The sequence below is a fragment of the Pongo pygmaeus genome, chromosome 6 (genome assembly GCF_028885625.2).
Source record: "Pongo pygmaeus isolate AG05252 chromosome 6, NHGRI_mPonPyg2-v2.0_pri, whole genome shotgun sequence".
NCBI lineage: Eukaryota > Metazoa > Chordata > Mammalia > Primates > Hominidae > Pongo > Pongo pygmaeus.
In genome coordinates this window covers 27,070,439-27,088,253 of record NC_072379.2, presented here as the reverse complement: position 1 = coordinate 27,088,253, position 17,815 = coordinate 27,070,439, and the positions used below count along the sequence as shown (strand labels likewise).

The following is a 17,815-nucleotide window of genomic DNA, read 5'->3' as shown; positions in this document are numbered from 1 at the left end:
ATATATATCCCAAACAAAATCAGAATGAAGAAACATCGGCACTTCTATGTTGTTTGCAACACTCTTCACAATGGCCAAAACATGGAATCAACAGTTCAATATCTAATGAGTAAATAAAGAGAATGTGGTGTATGTACACAATGGAATACTATTCACCTTTTAAAAAGAAAATTGTATTATTTTCAATCACATGGATTAACCTGAAGGACACTGTATTAGTTGAAATAAACCAGGCAGAGAAAGATTAATCTCACAATTTCACTTACACATGCATTTTTTTTTTTTTTTTTTGAGACGGAGTTTCGCTCTGTTGCCCAGGCTGGAGTGCAGTGGCGAGATCTCGGCTCACTGCAAGCTCCGCCTCCCGGGTTCACGCCATTCTCCTGCCTCAGCCTCCTGAGTAGCTGGGACTACAGGCGCCTGCCACCACGCCCGGCTAATTTTTTGTATTTTTAGTAGAGACAGGGTTTCACCGTGTTAGCCAGGATGGTCTCGATCTCCTGACCTCGTGATCCGCCCGCCTCAGCCTCCCAAAGATTACAGGCGTGAGCCACTGCGCCCAGCCTACACATGCGTTCTAAAAAAATTAATCTCACAGAAGTAGCAAAATGGTGATGACCAGATGCCAAGGTATTTAGAAGAAAGTGAGGTTTGGAAAGATGTCTGTCAAAGAATACATAATTATAGTTAAATAAGAGGAATAAGTTCAAAAGATTTTTCTGTACAGCACGGTGACTATAGTTCATAATAATGTATTTGTATATGCTAAGACAATACTGAAAAAATGAAAGGTGCTAAGAAAAATGCTAAGAAAATGTGAAGTGCTCTCACCACAAAATGTTAACTATGTGAGGTAAAGCATTAACCTGGAATTAAGCATTTGACATCGTATATATACTTCAAAACATGTTTTACAGAAAAAAATGCATTTTATGTCACGTCAAAAAACTCATTTTTAAAACATTATAGAAAGATAACAATGTTTCAAATACTGTGTCTTTTTCATAAACTTGGCTGAATAGTATCAAAAATACTTAGTTCTTGTGTGGTTTTTGTCATCTGTCATAATCACAGAAACTCTGATATTTAACAGCATGTTCTGGACCCAGTACAGTCCATGGGAAAAGCCAATGTACTTTAGGGTTTTTACTTTAAGCTTGGGGTACCTGGAGTTTCTGGTACAGATGGTAATGGTATGAAAGACACTAAAAGGGCAGGTGTTGCTTATGGTCCCATGACACCACTCTGTGAACGCAGAAAACAAATTTGCATGCAAAAAAATAGAAAACGTTTTAATTCAAAAGTTGCCCTGATCTCCAAAAGTTTTCCAGAGAAAATGACCAAGGAGTTGGCTACAGATAGGTGACTAAGAATAAAAACTGTAGACTGAACTTCACCAACCAAAAAAATATATACATACTAAGAAAGTGAGACCGGGCGCAGTGGCTCACGCCTGTAATCCCAACACTTCGGGAGGCTGAGGTGGGTGGATCATCTGAGGTCAGGAGTTCGAGACCAGCCTGGCCAACATAGTAAAACGCTGTCTCTACTAAAAAGTACAAAAATTAGCCAGGCGTGGTGGCAGGTGCCTGTAATCCTAGCTACTCAGGAGGCTGAGGCAGGAGAACAGCTCGAACCTGGGAGGCGAAGGTTGCAGTGAGCCGAGATTGTGCCACTGCACTCCAGCTTGGGTGACAAGAGTGAGACTCCATCTAAAAAAGAAATTCCTTCAAATTGTAATATCAATATGGAAAAGAAATACTATTCCAAATTTCAAGTCAACAGAAGTCATTTTATTATTTTGCAATGTTTTACAGTCACACTTAAAAACATATTCTGTGTGAAAACGTTACTCCCGCGTTCAAATGATTCTCCTGCCTCAGCCTTCAAAGTAGCTGGGACTACAAGTGCACACGACCACAGCTGGCTAATTTTTGTATTCTTACTAGAGACAGGGTTTCACCATGTTGGCCGGGCTGGTCTCGCACTCATGGCCTTAAGTAATCCACCCAGCTCAGGCTCCCAAAGTGCTGGGATTACAGGCATGAGCCACCGTGCCCAGTCAGATTTACCATTAGCTCTCTTAAAAATTTAATTTCTGGCCGGGCGCAGTGGCTCGCACCTGTAATCCCAGCAGTTTGGGAGGCGGAGGTGGGCGGATCACCTAAGGTCGGGAGTTCACGACCAGCCTGACCAACATGGAGAAACCCTGTCTCTACTAAAAATACAAAATTAGCCGGGAGTGGTGGCACATGCCTGTAATCCAAGCTACTAGGGAGGCTGAGACAGGAGAATCAAACCCGGGAGGTGGAGGTTGTGGTGAGCCAAGATCACGCCATTGCACTCCAGCCTGGGCAACAAGAGTGAAACGTCATCTCTAAATAAATAATTAATAAATAAATAAATAAATTTCTAACACTTTCTAGCAAATTTTATATTTGCCACACTTTGTGTAAGAATCTAGTAAGCTTTTTTTTTTTTACAAACAGTTAAAAACAATGCTAAGTGATTTAATCCTCTCACCTGTGGACAGTGTATGCCTTTTATCTTAATTAACGATCTGAGAGTTATATTGATAAGCAAACTCACCAATTAAAACCAATTTTTCAGTGCACTAAAAATACCAAATTTCTCATCAAAACTTACTAAATTACCATGTGAAATGACATGGCATAAAGACAACAGCAAGAAAACTGTAGCCATAACAGAAAAAGAAGAGCTGTGATGCATACATTGTCGGAAAACACATAAGACAAACAAAACTGAATATAATTAGAAAATAACCAGAATTTCTGTTTAAATTCAGCAGAATTCAGCTTTGCAGCCCGGAAAAAAAAAAGTCCTCTCCACCTGAAGAATCAGTGTTACTGTTTCACCATTGATATATTCCATTTCTGACTTGAAGTTACAAACTAACTTCAACAGGAATATTTATGTCTTACTATGGAGCACCTGTTATAGAGCAAGCACTGTCATGTTTGTCTGCTGTTTATATATTACAGCATCCTCATGACTCAAGAAGCCTCCCTAGTACTTACCTGAACAAATTCAATAAATAAATAAATTTACTTACGTAAATTATGAAAAGTGAAAGAAAGAATAACTTTAAAAAAGTAGGCTTACATAGGGTTCTCCAATTAAAAGAACAAAGGGCAATGTTTTAACTAAATAAATAAAATATAACTTAATAGACTAATAGTAGAATTACATCTAAAAATTACTTTTTGTGCACTACTAAATTTTATAAAAAGTCATTGTTGTAATCCCTGACCAGCTCATATAATACTTCATAAACTGTAAAAGAAATTGTAAGAAAAAAGAGATGTATGGCTCTACCATGAGTACCAGGCAAGTAAAAACAGAACATCTGCATGGGGAGATTCTGAACCATAAGCCATAATATTTTACAGTAATGAATTCAATACAAAGCAGAGAGTACAGATTTGCTTTCAGCATTTTTGAGGTTGTTAGTTTTCTAATAAATTAGTCACCTTATTAAAATGATTTTTGTTCCAATATTGCTGTTTTCTTCTGAAAACAAGCACAAACATACTCACACAAGCACACTTACTCTACAATTTTCTTACACTTAAGATTTATCTTTAAAGTAAAATATATGTATATTTAACTCTATGTAAATCAAAACTAAGTCTTTATATGTTTGCAGGCAAAGAGGCCACATGTTAGAAGAAAAATATATAACAAATTTTTAAAAATATTCAGGACTCAGAAATGTATGTATTTTTATTTATACTTTTGCAATTTTTATTATGACCATAAAAATAACCCTGTAGTCTGTAACAATTTAGTTGTACATTTTAAAATAAAAGCAATACAAAGGATAAATGCTAGTAATGGATACCTCATTTACTCTGATGTGATTATTACATATTATATGCCTGTATCAAAACATGCCATATACAACATAAATATAAAAACATACTATGTACCCATGAAAAATAAGAACAATAAATTTAAATAAGAAAAAAAATAAATGTAAAACCTGTGGGAATATTCTTTAACTTATTCGCAGTTTAAAGCCACTGGCAAAAGAGATTACTAAAAATGTTAGTCCCCTATGTAACCAAATAGTATATTGCTATCATCTTTTACCTACACCATTGAGTAAGGTGAGGTAGGTTAAAGTTTGTGGCATAATAATGCTTCACTGAATGCACAATAGTCTTAACATGTAAACATGTTTAAAAATCTAAGTTCATACATAATCTAAAAATTTTGAAATGTACTGCATTATGAAAAGCACAATTCATAAAATAATTGAATTTTAATATTAAAAATTTTTTCACTATAATGCAGAATATTACTCTGAACACCTACCTCATGCATCACTCAATATTATCAGTTAACCACAAGAGCCTCTCTACTTAGATTTTCATCATGCGTCTTTCATTTTAATGTTCTTACTCTTCCATAGAAAAGGTCATAAATAATGCCCACCTAATAAAAAAAAAATCTCATATCTTTGATGCAGCAACAGTTGATCACATGCTTTCACATGTGAATACAATAGGAATGAAGAAAAAACATGGGCCAGGTGCAGTGGCTCATGCCTGTAATCCCAGCATTTTGGGAGGCCGAGGCGGGCAGATCACCTGAGGTTGGGAGTTTGAGACCAGACTGACCAACATGGAGAAACCCTGTCTCTACTAAAAATACAAAATCAGCCAGGCATGGTGGCACATGCCTGTAATCCCAGCTACTAGGGAGGCTGAGGCAGGAGAATTGCTTGAATCTGGGAGGCAGAGGTTGCGGTGAGCCGAGATCACACCATTGCACTCCAGCCTGGGCAACAAGAGTGAAACTCTGTCTCAAAAAAAAAAAAAAAAAACTCAAAACCAAAACCAAAAAAAACATGAATTTGAGAGTTGAATTACATTATTATTCACTTTTCAAAAAACCTGTAATTTTTTCCAAAGAAAAGTGTACTCTGAATGTAAATATACCTCTGCAAAAAACTTGTTCACTATTAGTTATCTACCAACTTTTGTTTTGGATAACTTTCTGTACTCAGCACTCTGATTTTGTGTAATGTCTGAAGTGTCAGTATCTTAGATATCCATACTGTGAGTTCTCTGATATTTATATAAACCTAATTTTGGATCATTTTTTTCATATTTACTGCTGCATTTGCAAAAATATATTTTAGTGTAATTCCTCTCATGTTTTCTAAGCTGTTGTTGAAAAAAATATTTTTCCAAATTCATTACACTCATAGGGTTTTTCTCCAATATAAATTTCCTGGTATTGAACAAAGTTTGAACAACTGCTTCAGGGTTTTTCTCTAGTACAAAATGTGTACAATAAGATCTATCATACAAACAAAGGTACTACAAACCTCTTTGTACTTTTAATGTTTCTCTTCAAAATAAATACTCTACTGCACTTTGCAGGCTTATATTGTCTGAAAGATCTTTTGACAGTAATTTCATTGATAATGCTTTTATTAAGTACCAACTCGCTGATGTTGAGTAAGATATGAGCAGATATTAATGTCTTTTCCATTCTTTATACAATTTTTCTCAAGTATAAATGCTTTCCTGTGCAATAAGGTATGAGAATTAATTAAATGTTTTGTCACATTTGTCACACTTCTGGGAGTTTTCTCCAGTATGAATTATCTTACATACAATCAAGTGTGACAACCACTTAAAGGCTTTGTCACATTCTTCACATTTCTAGGATTTCTCACCCGTATGATTTCTTTTATGTCTAGAAAAGTTTGAGGTGTTGTCAAAAGCACTGTCACATCTTTTAGGTTTGTATGGTTTCTGTCCAGTATGAATTTTCTTATGTCGAGTAAGGTTTGAGGACCGGTTAAAAGCTTTGCCACATTCTTCACATTTGTAGGGTTTTTCTCCAGTATGAATTCTCTTATGTTTAGTAAGAGTTGAGGACCAGTTAAAGGCTCTGCCACATTCATTACATTTGTAAGGTTTCTCTCCAGTATGAACTCTCTTATGTTCAGTTAGGGTTGAGAATGCCCTAAAGGCGCTGCCACATTCTTCACATTTGTAAGGTTTTGCTCCAGTATGAATTATCTTATGTTTAGTAAGGGTTGAGAATACACTAAAGGCTTTTCCACATTCTTCACATTTGTATGGTTTCTCTTTAGTATAAATTCTCTTATGTTTAGTAAGAGTTGTGGACCGTTTAAAGGCTTTACCACATTCTTCACATTTGTACGGTTTCTCTCCAGTATGAACTATCTTATGTCTAGTAAGGGTTGAGGACTGGTTAAAGGCTTTGCCACATTCTTCACATTTGTAGGGTTTCTCTCCAGTATGAATTCTCTTATGTTTAGTAAGAGTTGAGGACCAGTTAAAGGCTTTACCACATTCATTGCATTTGTAGGGTTTCTCTCCAGTATGAATTATCTTATGTTTAGTAAGGGTTGAGAATATACTAAAGCCTTTGCCACATTCTTCACAATTGTAAGGTTTTGTTCCTGTATGAATTCTCTTATGTTTAGTAAGGACTGAAAATACACTAAAGACTTTGCCACAATGTTCACATTTGTAAGGTTTCTCTTCAGTATGAATTCTTTTATGTTTAGTAAGAGTTAAGGACTGGTTAAAGGCTTTGCCACATTCTTCACATTTGTAGGGATTCACTTCAGTATGAATTAGCTTATGTTTAGTAAGATTTGAGAACTGGTTAAAGGCTTTTCCACATGTCTTACATTTGTAGAAATTCACTCTAGTAGCAGTTTTCTTATGCTGAGTTAGTTGTGAAAGTATGCAACATGATTTGCCACATTCTTTACATTTGAAAGGTTTCTTTCCAGTATGTCTTTTCTTATGTGTATTTGAATTTGAGAATTTATGAAGGACTTTAACATATTTATCACATTGAAATATTTTGCTCTGGGTAGTTGTCAAACATTGGTTAACTCCATTATAACCTCTTTTGTGCACCTTATGCTCATCCACACTTTTACAGCCTTTTCTTAATTGTAAATTCTCATGTCCATATTTTCCATATCTTCTCAGTATCACTTTTTGAAAAGAATCTTTTAAGCCCTGCTTTGGCCAAAGGTCTTGGGCAAAATGAGAACACACAACTGAAAGAAATAAAAGTAACAATTACTCCACTTACTAGACTCAGATGAATATACTTTACAAATCTAACCTATAAAAATATACAAACTACATAAGCAAGATGGTACAGCAAAATACCACAGGCCCTAATTCCTTCACAGACATATCAATGTAACAAAAACATACTGACCAAGATACATTTGTGGAAAATTTATAAATGAGTTAAGTGTATGCAGTGCCCCAGGTGAGCACAATGCAAAGAGCCATATAGAAGGAAAAGAAAAGTCTATTGCAGGTCGGGTGCAGTGGCTCATGCCTGTAATCCCAGCATTTTGGGAGGCCGAGGCAGGCAGATCACAAGGTCAGGAGTTCAAGACCAGCCTGACCAACATGGTGAAACCTTGTCTCTGGTAAAACCACAAAAATTAGCTGGGCGTGGTGGCACATGCCTGTAATCCCAGCTACTCAGGAGGCTGAGGCAGGAGAATCCCTTGAATCCAGAAGGTAGAGGTTGCAGTGAGCTGAGACTGCGCCATTGAACTTCAGCCTGGGTGATGAGAGTGAGACTCTGTCTCAAAAAAAAAAAAAGGAGTAAATTGCCAACTCTTGGTTTCTTTTTGAAAAGAGAAGAAAAATAGTGGCACACACTTATTCATTTCAGACTTCTAGGGGCCCTTCCAGACACTGGTTTCTGTCTCTCCTGACAAATGCAAAAGAAATGGTGATATACTATGGAATAACAGTTTGAGTCAGCTGAGACACAAGGTGAATGTTGCAGCAGCAGAGAAACTGCAGTACGACAGACAAGGAACAGGTGTAGCAAGTGATTACTGACTATTAAGAAGAAACATGAACGAACTCCTTTAACTAAAAAACCCAAAAAATTTCAAAAAAGACACATTTTTAGAACATGTTTGAGAAACTACCAAAATCTCTAGCCAAGACAGTTGGTTTCAGACTATGCCAAGACAAAGATACGTTATAAAGTTTGTGATGGGTAGCTTGTTTTTGATGTCCAAATCTCAATAAAAAATTATAATGCATACAAAATATGAAGGCAACATGGCCTCATCAAAAACATTATAAAATTTTCTGAAAGCAACTATTAAAAAATGAAGCTGTAAAAATTAATTTTAAAAATTTAAAATAAATTGAATAATACTCAATGAATTAAATAGGAACACAGACAACTATTGAAAATCAGAAATATGAGCATAAAAACGTGTTAAAAATATCAAAAACAAATTGTTAAGGTAAAATGACAAAAAAACTAAAAAATTTTAAAAGTAGGAAAAACTGATGTAAAAATGAAGATGCTCAACAAACTAGGATACACACAAAGATATTTATAACACACACATATATAAGCACGATTTCAACAGTCACAGGCAAAACAATCTTGGAAGCTGTAAGATGAAAGTGATGTGTCATTTACAAGGATAGTCTTATGAGAAAACCAGTGAATTTGTCAAGAAAATTTTGCAGGCCAGAAAAAAACTGTGTGATATAGTCAAAGTCCTTAAAAAAAAAAAAGCTGCCAAGTGAGAATAATACCATCAGCAAAAATGTCCTACCAGATAAAAAGGAAAAGATCTTCCAAAATAACCAAGTCCTGAAAAAGTATATTGCCACTCCATTTGCCCTACATATCAAAGATGGTGAAAAGGAGTTATTTCCACTGAAAATAACATGATGCAAGAAAACAACACATAATCATATGAAAATACATAACTTTCTGGGAGAGATATGCACATACACGAAAATACTATTCCTTAGCATTATCATAATGGTGTAGTACACATTTAATTATTCTCTAGAATTTGAAAGATAAAAGCATAGAAATTATTATAAACAACTGTTGATGGACATACAACATAAAAAGATATAATTAGCACCATCGATAACAATGTTGAGGGCAGATGTAATGAGGAAAAAACTTTGTATGCAGCCGGGCATGGTAGCTCACGCCTGTAATTCCAGCACTTTGGGTGGCCAAAGCGAGTGAATCGCAAGGTAAAGAGTTCGAGACCAACCTGGCCAACATAGTGAAACCCTGTCTCTACTGAAAAAATACAAAAATTAGCCAGGCATGGTGGCGCGTGCCTGTAGTCCCAGCTACTCAGGAGGCTGAGGCAGGAGAATTGTTTGAACCTGGGAAACACAGGTTGTGGTGAGCCGAGATTGCGTCACTGCACTCCAGCCTTGGCAACAGAGCAAGACTCTGTCTCAAAAACACAAAAACAAACAAAAAAAACTTTGTATGCAACTGAAGTTCATTTTTTTTACTAGGTTAAACTATATTGTTATATCTTTTAGAGGTTTTATGTAATCCCCAAGGTACCCCCAAAAATATCTGCATGGATACACAAATAAGAAATGAAAGCATATCAATACAAAAATCGCAAAGACGCAAAGGAAGATAAAGAAAATGAGAGACAAAGATACAAGAATCAAATAAAACAACTAATAAAATGACATTAGTAAGGCTTTCTCCTTCAGAAAATTATTTGAATATATATAATTAACTTTCCAATCAAGAGACATACATTTAATAAAGGGATTTATTTAAAAAATTGAAAAATCGGACAGGTGCGGTGGCTCATGCCTGTAATCCCAACACTTTGGGAGGCCGAGGCGGTGGATCACCTTAGGTCAGGAGTTTGAGACCAGCCTGACCAACATGGCGAAACCCCATCTCTTCTAAAAATACAAAAATTAGCCAGGCATGGTGGTGGGCGCCTGTAATCCCAGCTACTTGGGAGGCTGAGGCAGGAGAAGCGCTTGAACCTGAGAGGCAGAAGTTGCAGTGAGCTGAGATGGTGCCACTGCACTACTCTAGCCTGGGTGACAGAATGAGACTCCCCCTGAAAAAAAAAAAAAATTTGAAAAATCAAGATCCAAGTTGCCTTTCTACAAGAGTCAGCAAAGATCTAATAATAAACAGACTGAAAGTGGCAAGATGGAAGTAACATTCCATGCAAATATTAACAAAATGAGAGCAGCAGACGTCAAAATAGTATTACACAAGCTACATCTTAAGTAACTGTCATATTTTATAAAATGTACTTTAAGTCAAAACTCCAAAGAGACGAGTAAGGACATTAAACAATAAGAGATTCATGAGACCCTATGACAAATTTTCACATGCGCACGCGCGCGTCTGTGTGTGTGTGTGTGTGTGTATGTGTGAGTGTGTGTCTCACATTAGGGTTCCAAATATATAAAGCCAATATCAACAGAATTGAAGAAACACATAGAGAACAATATAATTATAGACTATTTTAATATCCCATTTTCTATAGTAAGAATAAAACAAGACAGAATTTTAGTAAGAGAACAGAGGACCTGAAGGCAGTATAAAACAAATATTCCTAACATAGGTATACAAAACTGAACAACATTAAGATACACACCCTTACTGACAGTTCATACAACTTTCTTCTTGATAGACCACCAAATAAGTCAAAAGAGTCTTAAAAAGTATTTTAGAACTGAAATTTTATGGATTACTTTCCATAACAAAAACGGAATGACAATATAAAACAATAATATTAAAAGCTAACAAGTTTACAAATATATAGCAAATTAAACCACATTCTTTAGCATGCTTTTGTTCAAAAGCTGAAATATTATGAGGATGTCTATATTGCTCAATGTAATCTACAAGATTTAATGCAATGTTTTCTCAATTTCTCATTGCATTTTTGAAGACATAAAAACAGCAACCCCTAAAGTATATGGAATCTCAAGAGACAATAAAGTACCTAACAATCTTCAAAAAAAGGAACAATGTTGGAAGCATTATAGTTTCTGAGTTTAAAACATATTACAAAGCTACAGAATTAAAACAATTTGCTACAAGTATAAAGGTAAAAAAAAAAAAAAAGGAGACTAGTAAAATAGAATGCAGCACATATATATACTTTCACATATATGGTCATATGAAGAGTCATTTTCATATCCATAATTATTATACCATTGCTACTGAAAGCCAATAGGTAAAAGCAATGCAAATTTCTGTCACTAAGTCATTCAGCAGATATGATCTGAAATATAAAAATACTTGGCCGGGCACCGTGGCTCATGCCTGTAATCCCAGCACTTTGGGAGGCTGAGGAGGGCAGATCACACGAGGTCAGGAGTTCAAGACCAGCCTGCCCAACATGGTGAAACGCTGACTCTACTAAAAATACAAAAATTAGCCAGGCATGACAGCACTCGCCTATAATTCCAGCTACTCGGGAGGCTGAGGCAGTAGAATCACTTGAATCCCGAGGGGCAGAGTTTGCAGTGACCCAAGATCACGCCACTGCACTCCAACTTGGGTGAAAGAATGAGAATCTGTATAAAAAATAAAAAATAAAAATAAAAACACACACACACACAAAACAAACAACAACAACAAAACCGGACTGTCACTCAGTTTTCAAAAGCAGAAGATATTCTAACAACTATAACGATAAATCTTGATGACATTATGCAAAATAAAATGAGCCGCCACAAAAAGACAGTTTGTATGAGATATATGATGCAGTTACACTCCTAGAAAAAATAGTGTTTGAAAAGTTCCATGAAAATGGGAAAAATTGGTAGTTGTTTAATATGTGTTGAGACTTAGCTTTGCAAGATAAAAACACTTAGTAAAATGTTGCATAATATAATTAGTATGACTAAACTGAATATTTAAGAATATTTATTGTAAATTTTGCGATTTTCTGTTTTTCTTTTTTTAATTTTGAGACAGTCTTGCTGTTTCACCTAGGCTGGAGTGCAGCAGCACCATCTCAGCTCACTGCAGCCTCCACATCCTCAGCTCAAGTGATTCTCATGCCTCAGCCTCCAGTAAAGCTGGGATTATAGGCATGCACCACTACACCTGGCTAATGTTTTGTATTTTTAGTAGAGACAGGGTTTTACCATGTTGGCCAGGCTGGCCTCGAACTCCTGGCCTTATGTAATCCACTTGCCTCTGCCTCCCAAAGTGCTGGGATTACAGGTGTGACATGGACTAATCACTTGATCCCAGGAGTATGAGACCAGCCTGGGTAACATGGCAAAGCTCTGTCTCTACAAAAAATACAAAGAAACTAGCCAGGCACGGTGGCTCACACCTGTAATCCCAGCACTTTGGGAGGCCAAGGCAGGAGGATCACTTGAGGTCAGGAGTTCAAGACCAGCCCAACCAACATAATGAAACCCCATCTCTACTAAAAATGCAAAAATTAGTCGCTGTAATCCCAGCTACTCAGGAGGCTGAGGAAGGAGAATCACTCGAACCTGAGAGGCAGAGGTTGCAGTGAGCCGAGATCATGCCACTGCACTCCAGCCTGGGTGACAGAGGGAGACTCTGTCTCAGGGAAAAAAAAAAAAAACCAAAAAAACAAAAACAAAGAAACTAACTGGGTATAATGGTACATACTTGTAACCCAGATACTTGAGGGACTGAAATGATAGAATCATGTGAGTTTGGAAGGTTGAGGCTGCAGTGAGCTGTGATCACACCACTGCAAACCAGCATAGTTGACAGAATGAGACCCTATCTCGAAAATAAATAAATAAATACAATTCTTTAAAAAAAAAAAGGAAATAGAATGCCAGAGTGACTTAAGAAAAAAGCATAAAATATGCTGCCTACAAGAGACTCATTTTAGCATTGAGTCAAATAGGCTGAAAGTAACCGATTGGAAAATATCTATGTTCCATGAAAACAGTAACTATAATTGGGTGAGGTGGTCATAATCATATCTGACACAATATGCTTTAAGTATTAGTGGCTGGGCATGGTGGCTCACACCTGTAATCCCAGCACTTTGGGAGGCCGAGGTGGGTGGGTCACCTGAGATCAGGAGTTCGAGACCAGCCTGGCCAACATGGTGAAACCTCATCTCTACAAAAATACAAAAATTAGCCAGGCATGTTGGTGGGGGAGTGCCTGTAATCCCAGTTACTTGGGAGGCTGAGGCGGAAGAATCACTTGAACCTGGGAGGCGGAGATTGCAGTGAGCCGAGATCGTGCCATTGCACTCCAGCCTGGGCAAGAGAGCAAGACTCTGTCTCACAAAAAAAAAGAAAAAAGAAAAAAAAACATTAGCATGAGGCAAAGACTGATATTATATAATGGTAAAATAGGTCAATTTACCAGGAATCCATAACTATTATATGTATCTATCTGTGTATGTATGTATAACATCAGGGCTCCAATATATACATAGCAATTACTGACAAAAGTGAAGCAGGAAATACATACCAACATAATAATTGTAGACATCAAGACCCCATTTTCAAAACAGAAAATTCAAATAAATTAATAAAACAAAGAAAACTTAAGGCTAGGTGTGGTGGCTCACGCCTGTAATCCCAGCACTTTGTGAGGCTGAGGCGGGCAGACCACCTGAGGTCAGAAGTTCGAGACCAGCCTGACCAACATGGCAAAACCCCATCTCTAATAAAAATACAAAAATTAGCCAGGTGTAGTGGTGGGCACCTGTAATCCCAACTACTCGGGAAGCTGAGGCAGGAGAATTGCTTGAACCCAGGAGGCAGAGGTTACAGTGAGCCGAGATCGCAGCATTGCACTCCAGCCTGGGTAACAGAGCAAGACTCCATCTCAAAAGAAAAAAAAGAAAGAGAACTTAGACATTATAGACCATATTAATTATTTTGCATATAGAGGAATACCTGAGAGGGGATAATTTACAAAGAAAATAAGGTTTACTTGGCTCACCCTTTAGCAGACTGTACAAGAAGTGTGTGCCAGCATCTGCTTCTGGTGAGGGTCTCAGGAAGCTTACAATCATGATGAAAGGCAAAGACTGGACATATCACATGGTAAGAGACAGAGCAAGTGTGAGGTGAAGGAGCCAGGTTCTTTTAATGAACCAGCTTTCATTTTAATTAGTAAAGTGTAAGCTTTCTGATTACCAAGAGGATGGTGCCAAGCCATTCATGAGGAATTTTGCCTCAGACCCAAATACCTCCCATCAGCTCCCATATCCAACATTAAGGATTACACTGTAGCATGAGGTTTGGAGAACATGGACATTCAAACCATATTATAGATCAACTAGGCTTAACAGACACGTAGAAAACTTACCAGTCAAATGCAAGAGATTACACAATATTTTTATTTACACCTGGTGTATTCTGTTAGGATACATATCAACTCATTTAATTTAAGAATACCATGGTCAGGCACGGTGGCTCATGCCTGTAACCCCAGCATTTTGGGAGGCCGAGGCGGGTGGATCACAAGGTCAGGAGATCGAGATCATCCTGGCTAATACGGTGAAACCCCGTCTCTACTAAAAATATTAAAAAAAAAAAAAATAGCCGGGCGTGGTGGCTGGTGCCTGTAGTCCCAGCTACTTGGGAGGCTGAGGCAGGAGAATGGCGTGAACCCAGGAAGCAGAGCTTGCAGTGAGCCGAGATTGAGCCAGAGCACTCCAGCCTGGGCAACAGAGCGAGACTCTGTCTCAAAAAAAAAAAAAAAAGAATACCAGCTAGGTGCAGTGGCTCATGCCTATAATCTCAACACTTTGGGAGATCAAGGTGAAAGAATCATGTGGGGCCAAAAGTTTTGAGACCAGCATGTACAACCTAGAGACACCTTGTCCCTACAAATAATCAAAAAAATTAACCAGACATGGTAGTACATGACTGTAGTCCCCAACTACTCAAAAGCCTGAGGTAAAAGGATCACTTGAGCCAAGGAGGCTGAGGCTGCAGCCAGTGAAAACCATGCCACTGCACTCCAGCCAGGATGACAGATTAAGATCCTGTCTCAAAACAACAAGTATAGAGGACCAAAATTATACACTGTGTTTTCTGACCAAAAATGAATGATACTAGCAATTAAAAGCAAAAGTAAAACTGGCAAATCTTAAAATATATGAAAACAAAATACTCTTCAACATATTTTTGCTCAGGGGTCAAAACATTAAATTTTTTAAAAATGTCGGCCAGACATGGTGGCTCACAGATGTAATCCTAGCACTTTAGGAGGTCGAGGTGGGTGGATCATCTGAGGTCAGGAGTTTGAGACCAGCCTGGCCAACATGGTGAAACCCAGTCTCTACTAAAAAAAATACAAAAATTAGCTGGGTGTGGTGGTGTGAACCTGTAATCCCAGCTAATCAGGAGGCTGAGGCAGGAGAATCGCTTGAACCTGAGAGGCAGAGGTTGCAGTGAGCCGAAACTGTGCCATTGCACTCCAGCCTGAACATATAAATTCAATATAATTTCTAGAAAAAATCCCAATAGCACAGATTTTACAGAAATATTGTTAAATTCTGATTATGAACTGTAGTCAAATATCCATGAAAAAGAACAAACAGGCATTATACTTTCTGATTTCAAAACATATTAAAAGATACAATAACCAAAACAGCATGGTACTGACACAAAAACAAACAAACAGATGAAAGAACAGAACAGGGAACTCAAAAATGAACCCTTCTGTATATGATCAAATGATCTTCCACAAAGTTGTCATGAGCACAATAGAGAAAAGATATTCTCTTCAAAAAATAATGTTGAAAACTGGATCTCAACACTGATAACAGAAGATTGGATTATTTCCTTGAACCATATATGAAAAATATTTTAAATAAGATACTTAGAAAACTGGTCAGATGCGGTGGCTCACGCCTGTAATCCCAGCACTTTGGGAGGCCGAGGCAGGAGGATCACATGGTCAGGAGTTCGAGACCAGCCTGGCCAACATGGTGAAACCCTGTCTCTACTAAAAATACAAAAATTAGCCAGGCGTGGTGGTGCACGCCTGTAATCCTACCTACTCAAGAGGCTGACGCAGGAGAATTGCTTCAACCTGGGAGGCGGAGGTTGCAGTGAGCCAAGATCACGCCACTGCACTCCAGCCTAGGTGACAAAGCAAGACTCCATCTCAGAAAAAAAAAAAGATACGACATCGGTCTTGGCACCATTTTCTTAGCTATGACATTAAATGCATAAGCAACAAAGGTAAAGAATAAAAAAATTTAACCACACTATATTTCAAAATTTTTGCACATCAAAGAAAACATTCAATAACGTGACAATGCCTCTTACTAAACGGGTGAAAACATTTGCAAATCACATGTGATGGGAGTTAATATTCAGAATATATAAACAACTCTTAAAGCGGAAAAACAAAGTTGAATAACTTGATTTAGAAATGGATGAATAATTGAATGATATTTTCATCAAAGAAGATACACAGGCCAGGCACAGTGACTTGTGCTTGTAATCCCAGCACTTTGGGAGTTCGAGGCAGGAGGATTATTTAAGGTCAGCAGCTCGAGACCAGCCTGGCCAACATGGTGAAACCCCGTCTTTACTAAAAATACAAAAATTAGCGAAGTGTGGTGGTGCACACCTGTAATTCCGGCTACTTGGAAGGCTGAAGCAGGAGAATCGCTTGAACCCGGGAAGGCTGGAGGTTGCAATGAGCTGAGATCATGCCACTGCACTTCAGCCTGGGCAACAGAGTCCATTTCAAAACACACACATACACACACACACACACACACCCCCACATACACACACACAAAAATGGGGAAAAGAATTTGAAAGGACACACAAAATTACTAATTTATAGAGAAATGCATAAAAATCACAATAAAAAACAAAATCATCTCACATCCAACAGAATGGCCACTACTAATTTTTAAAAACATCAAATCTGTTTACCATTTTTATTGGAAGATAAAACCCATGTTGATGGTTGGTGAAAAACCAGATGCAGCCATTATTTAAAAATGTTATAAATGTTCCTCAGATAATTAAAAATGAAATAATCATCAAATACAACAATCCCATCTATGAATCTGTATCCCAAACATGCAACACAGGACCTGAAAGACATATTTGAACATTCATGTTTATTGTACCACTATTCACAAAACCCAAAAGGCTGAAGCAACCCAGATGTTCCTTGAAGACATCAAAAAATGTAACATATACGTACAATGGAATATTATGCAGCCTTAAAAAGAAAACCTTGTCACATTTTAAGATAAACTTTGAGAATATTATGTCTCCTGAAATAAGCCAGTGACAAAATGATGGATACTATATGATTCTACTTATATGAGATATCTTAAGTATCACACTGTATTTTTAGTAGAGACAGTCACACTGATCAAAACAGAAAGTGGAATGGTGTTTGTCAAGGGCTAAAGAGAGAGTAAAATGGACAGTTGTTACTTAATGGGTATTGAGTTTCAGTTTTACAAAATATAAAATTTCTAGAAGTTTTTAGCATAACAATGTGAATATACTTTACATGTCTGAAATGTACACCTTTTTTTTTTTTCTGAGTCAGGGTCTCACTCTGTCATCCAAGCTGGAGTACACAATTTTGGCTCAATGCAACATCAAACTCTAAGGCTCAAGTTATCCTCCCTTCTCAATCTCTCTAGCAGCTGGGACCACAGGTGCACACCACCATGCCTGGCTATTATTAAAAATTATTTGTAGAGAGGGCGTCTTCATATGTTGCCCAGGGTGGTCTCAAACATTTGGGCTCAAGTGATCTTTCTGTTTTGGCCTTTCCAAATCCTGGGATTACAGATGTGAGCCCCCACCATACCTGCCCCTGAAATGTACACTTAAATAGATTTAAGATGGCAAATTTTATGTTATGTGTTTTTTGTTTTGTTTTGTTTTTTCTTTTTTTTTTTTTTTGAGACAGAGTCTCGCTCTTTCACCCAGGCGGGACTGCAGTGGCGCGATCTCGGCTCACTGCAAGCTCCACCTCC

At 37.4% G+C, this 17,815-nt stretch overlaps 1 protein-coding gene across 1 annotated transcript in view; it reads right to left on the bottom strand.

The window, feature by feature from the left end:
- Positions 1-1,679: 1,679 nt before the first annotated feature.
- Positions 1,680-17,815, bottom strand: part of LOC129040644 (zinc finger protein 273) — a 35,339-nt gene continuing 19,203 nt past the window's right edge. The window contains exon 4 of the mRNA XM_054495405.2: positions 1,680-7,081. Coding sequence (XP_054351380.1) covers positions 5,697-7,081 — 1,385 coding nt within the window. The 3' untranslated portion in view covers positions 1,680-5,696. The remainder of the gene's footprint in view (positions 7,082-17,815) is intronic.